The sequence below is a fragment of the Acyrthosiphon pisum genome, chromosome A1 (assembly GCF_005508785.2).
Source record: "Acyrthosiphon pisum isolate AL4f chromosome A1, pea_aphid_22Mar2018_4r6ur, whole genome shotgun sequence".
In the NCBI taxonomy this organism is placed as follows: Eukaryota; Metazoa; Arthropoda; class Insecta; order Hemiptera; family Aphididae; genus Acyrthosiphon; species Acyrthosiphon pisum.
The window spans coordinates 109,424,160-109,428,839 of record NC_042494.1 but is presented as its reverse complement, the minus strand read 5'-3'; the positions used below and the strand labels follow the sequence as shown (position 1 = coordinate 109,428,839).

Genomic DNA, 4,680 nt, shown 5'->3' with positions numbered 1-4,680 from the left:
CATGATTTGGTAGCGACACTGGTTGAATTCCTAATACCTTGTCTAATTTTTTTATTATTGTTTGTTTGTATTTATGCCTAGTTTAGTAGTTCGCAGATATTATGTACCTACAATAAACTATTGTATTATAATATATCTGCAAAAAAAAAAAAATAAGTTATAAATTATGAATTTGAATAAGTTATGAATAAATTGAACAATATGCACACTTATGCACAGGATATTACGCAAAGCTAAAGTTTTTATTCTTTCATGGCTTAAAAAGGTGACACGAGTCGTGAAAATATTGTTACAAAAACAGTGGATCGTGAGTCAAAAAGGTTGGACACTACTAGTCAAAACCATAATTAGGATGAAAAATATTTTTATATTAAAAAATGTAGAATTCATTAGGTTTATCTTTGACAAAAATTTAGATCCATTCTTAATTTTAATAAAAATTGATTTGGGCATTTGTTTGTAAATATCTGTGAACTAGGGTTCACAATTGACATAGGTATGCGTCTATAGCACAAATAATTATTAAGATATTATCACTGATAATTATAAATCTTTTATTTCCTACCGAAATATGAAGGTAGGTATTATCTCTATCAATAAAAATTTCGATAAATAAAATATGAATATAAAATATAAATCCTTACATGTTACATAGGCACATATAGGTAGTTAAATATTTTATATTTGGAAATTTGGAGTAGAAAATTGTGTAACTAATGCGAAATGTTGTATTGAAAAATTACGGAATTGGGTAAGTGGGTGTGGGGGGCGAAGTCCTCCACGAGTCTGCGTTGAATAATTTTGCACTTGGAACGCAGTTTATAAATTGTTGGATTGAGCTCCTCTACTTAATAATTCCCAATTCGAGCACTGCCTAGACTAACATACGGTCTCCGCTCAGAATCGTTTTTCTTATACAATGATATTATATCATTGAATTCAAATTTAATACCATCCATTATACAGTGACCCACTTGTAACCTACTGTCCAGCAGAGCGACATCCACTTGCCCACCTTTTTTTTTTTTCATTTATTTTTTTATTTTTGTGTCTGTCAACACCGTTCGAGGCAGTAAAATTGCTTCGATTTTCTTCAACAGTATTTCTTGTTCGATGGAAAAGTGAACCTAGTTGGTGCATTTGGGTGGTCAAAATTTTAAATTTTCAATAGTTTTCAAAAATGCAGGGAAAAACAAAATAAAACAAAAATTAATAATTTTTACGCAAAATCGGTTATTGACAAAATCGATTTTGGTTTTTGGTGTAACTAAAACAAATTAACGTTTATACCGTACATACAATTTTCACTGGTTGTTAACATTCACATTTTCTATACACGATAAAATTTTCAAAATATTCTGATTTGTTTTGAACTGTTTAAGGCCATTTATAGTTTCTATTGTATTAGTTATTTTTTCTATGAATGTAAATAAAATGAATGTAATTACCTATTTATTGGGTAAAACAGCTTAAAATTTTAATACAAGGCTCCAACTTTATTCTTGCAATGGCATTAATTTTGAAAAATATTAAAAATCTTTAGTCACAGTTTTTTTTTAGAAGCATTTAAAGTTAAAATCTTGACAAAATACGGAAAAATCATGAAAATTAGCAAATTATTTTGAGTTAAGAATTCATAAAATATTATTTTTTTGAATCAAGATTTGAAAATGTAATACATATTCCTCAAAAATTCATCTACCTTTATCAAAAAAAAAAAAAATATCTACAAGAAAGTCAAATTAAATTTTTATGAGCGTTTGAAGTTTATATTTTTACAAGATTACATATTCACTCGATTCCTTATGTAGCGATTTAGTTATTTTGTTGTAATTCAAAAATTTATTGTAGATACATGAAAATTTCACTGAATGTTTATATTTTCATTTTCTATACACCATAACTTTTGACTCTTTTTGAGCTGTTTACGGACATTGTCAGTTTTCATTTGTATTAGTTTTTTTTCTATAATTGTCAATAAAATTGTATTTGTTGGGTAAAAAAGCACCTGATATATTGTTACAATAGTAGTTGAAAAATATTAAAAATAAATGAGCACAATATTTTTATAAACATTTAAAGTTCGAATTTTGACAAAATGTATCAAATTTAAAATTTAATAATTATTTTGTACTTAAAAATATATAAAATGTTCTACTTTTATATTTAAGGATTGAAAATTTAAAACGAGGTTCCACGTAAATAGGTTATATATAAATTACTTTTTTCACAATAATATCATCAAATATACATAGTAATATCATAGGCTGACTGACCGTCTTCGACAGATCGTTTTTCTTATAGGTACAATGATATTTTTATATCATTGAATTCAAATTTAATACCATCCATTACAGTGACCCACTTGTAACTTACTTTAAAGCAAAGCGGTACCCACTTGCCCACCTTTTAATTGACAGTTTACATTTTAATTTCTTATTCGAAGACAAAATGTTTTTCTGAGGATTTCGATATACTATAGAAATTAAATTTCAAACGAATAGTTAATTAATTATAAATATTTAAAGTTTACATGAAAATAGAGTAGTGGACCAACATTTAGCGAAAAGTTTAAATTTAAGTATCTATAGCTTTTTTAATTTTACAAGCTCACAAGATACACTGATTATACGGAGTTTCATTTTGTAATTTTATAACGAAAAAAACAAAATTGACACATTACAGACTTTATTATAACCACATAGAAAAAATAATTTTTTGTTTTAAACAAAAGTTAAATAGATAGGACAGAAAATTAATTCAATGCAATAGTAAAGTTTAATCACTTACTAAACAAACCTTACATGAAAATAATATTTTTTTGTAATTATTTAATTACCTGTATTTGATTAACTCTATATCCAAACAATTGTTTTTGTATGGTATCTTCTAAAGCGCGTATCCAAAGCTCTCGGTCAGCACGAGTCCTTGCTTGAAAATGGAATGTTTTGCCGTCTACTGTTACAGTAAATGTAAGATTATCTTCATCATCAATACCAATCATAGCCCCTTTCAAACGAACACAGCCTCGGCGTACACCACGTACCATTTTTTCCCGAGACTAAAACAAAAATTCATCGTTTAAGAATAAATGGCAATTTATAAAATTAATAATGCTGAGTATTTTTAAGTGAATATTGATGTACATATCGATCTTAGATATTGAACAAAAAAACAAATATTTTGTTAGTTGTTTAAATTATATGAAAGTATAATGAAGTGGTAACTAAATAATCATGCCAGAATTGATAAAAATATTTCTTCACCCGCCACAATTCACTACTCCCAAAGAATGTAACTTTATAGATGTGACATGTGTGCACACTGCACAACTGCAACTAGTTGTATTTTAAAACTAAGTATGTATAAGTAATGATGACATTCTTCCAAATTCGTCTAAATAATCACTTATATTTTATTTTTATTTTAAAGGTAGATAAAATCTAGCATATAGATTAATAAAGTAAAGAGAGAAAAAATCAACTCTTGAAACCATTTCAGAGCATCACTCGTTCCAATACATATAAAAAAAAATTATCATTAAACGGCTAAGTTCCTAGGTACTTATGTAATTTTTAAATGGATTCAAAACACTAACGAAATGTAGGTAATTCACATAAATGTACAATTATTTATTTAATTAATCTTCAATAATCAATATTCCATAATTTTTTCATTGATATTTCCCTAACTACCTACTATGTTAAATAATTTAATTTTCATATTCGTACGATGAATAATAAAATATAATTATTAAAACATATTATTATAGATTTTATTTTATAATAGAATAAAAATTATACTGAAATAGGTATATTCAGTCTATTATTAGTAAAATATATAGGACAATTTTTTTCCTTGCTGGAATACCCCGTTTAAAGTTATCATGTTGAGGTCTTTGACCTTAGATTTTAATTCATGAATCTTTGATGAGCAGGAAATAATGTCTTCTTGAACCATGAATAGTATTGCATAAATTAAAAGCGCTTTCCCAGACCTTTTATCAGAACCGTGAAGATGACACAACATTGGTCAATGGTAGAATATGATCGATTGCAAGTTAATAGCTAGTTGAATTTTTTTAAAGTTTAAACATAGTAATATATAGAATTCTTTTAAAGCTTATATTTATATAGTTCATCAGACGCAATAGTTTATAAATAAATATAATTAAAATTTATGGGTGTTCTCTAAATCAATTTATTATTATTACTTTCAAAATTATACTACAATAAAAATGGTATTTATGACGTGGTTTGAGATCCTTGATGGGCAGATTGACCCAGGTAAGATTTTTTACATTTATTAACTTATAAAAAGTATTATTCACTTTATACTTTTTAGACTGGAGGACTAAAGATTGGCCTATGATGTCGACAACTGCAATCCCTGTATTATTAGCTGTAATATATATTATTTTTGTCAAATTTGTTGGTCCAAACTATATGGCAAATAAAAAGCCTTACATCCTTCGAAAAGTTTTAGCAATCTACAACACGGCACAAATATTGGCTTGTATATATCTTACTGTGGAGGTGATTAATTTTTTATATTTATAATATATATTAATTATTAACTTAAGAGGACGCTACACTCGCATACGTTGTCTCCGTCTTACAAATGTACGACATGGCAAAAACTGTTTTGCGCGGGACAACTTTTCTAGCACCATATTTGTTA

At 26.8% G+C, this 4,680-nt stretch overlaps 2 protein-coding genes across 3 annotated transcripts in view; one reads left to right on the top strand and one right to left on the bottom strand.

Annotated features, from left to right (window-relative positions):
* The window catches only part of LOC100166798 (oxysterol-binding protein-related protein 9), a 45,349-nt gene that overhangs the window by 18,532 nt on the left and 22,137 nt on the right, over positions 1 to 4,680 (bottom strand). For both annotated transcript variants that reach the window (XM_029488023.1, XM_029488024.1), the window contains exon 2: positions 2,840 to 3,061. In XM_029488023.1, the coding sequence (XP_029343883.1) occupies positions 2,840 to 3,061 (222 nt within the window). The remainder of the gene's footprint in view (positions 1 to 2,839; positions 3,062 to 4,680) is intronic.
* Positions 3,858 to 4,680, top strand: part of LOC100569447 (elongation of very long chain fatty acids protein 4) — a 4,314-nt gene continuing 3,491 nt past the window's right edge. Inside the window, exons 1-2 of the mRNA XM_008184278.2 lie at positions 3,858 to 4,286; positions 4,345 to 4,535. Coding sequence (XP_008182500.2) covers positions 4,238 to 4,286; positions 4,345 to 4,535 — 240 coding nt within the window. The 5' untranslated portion in view covers positions 3,858 to 4,237. The remainder of the gene's footprint in view (positions 4,287 to 4,344; positions 4,536 to 4,680) is intronic.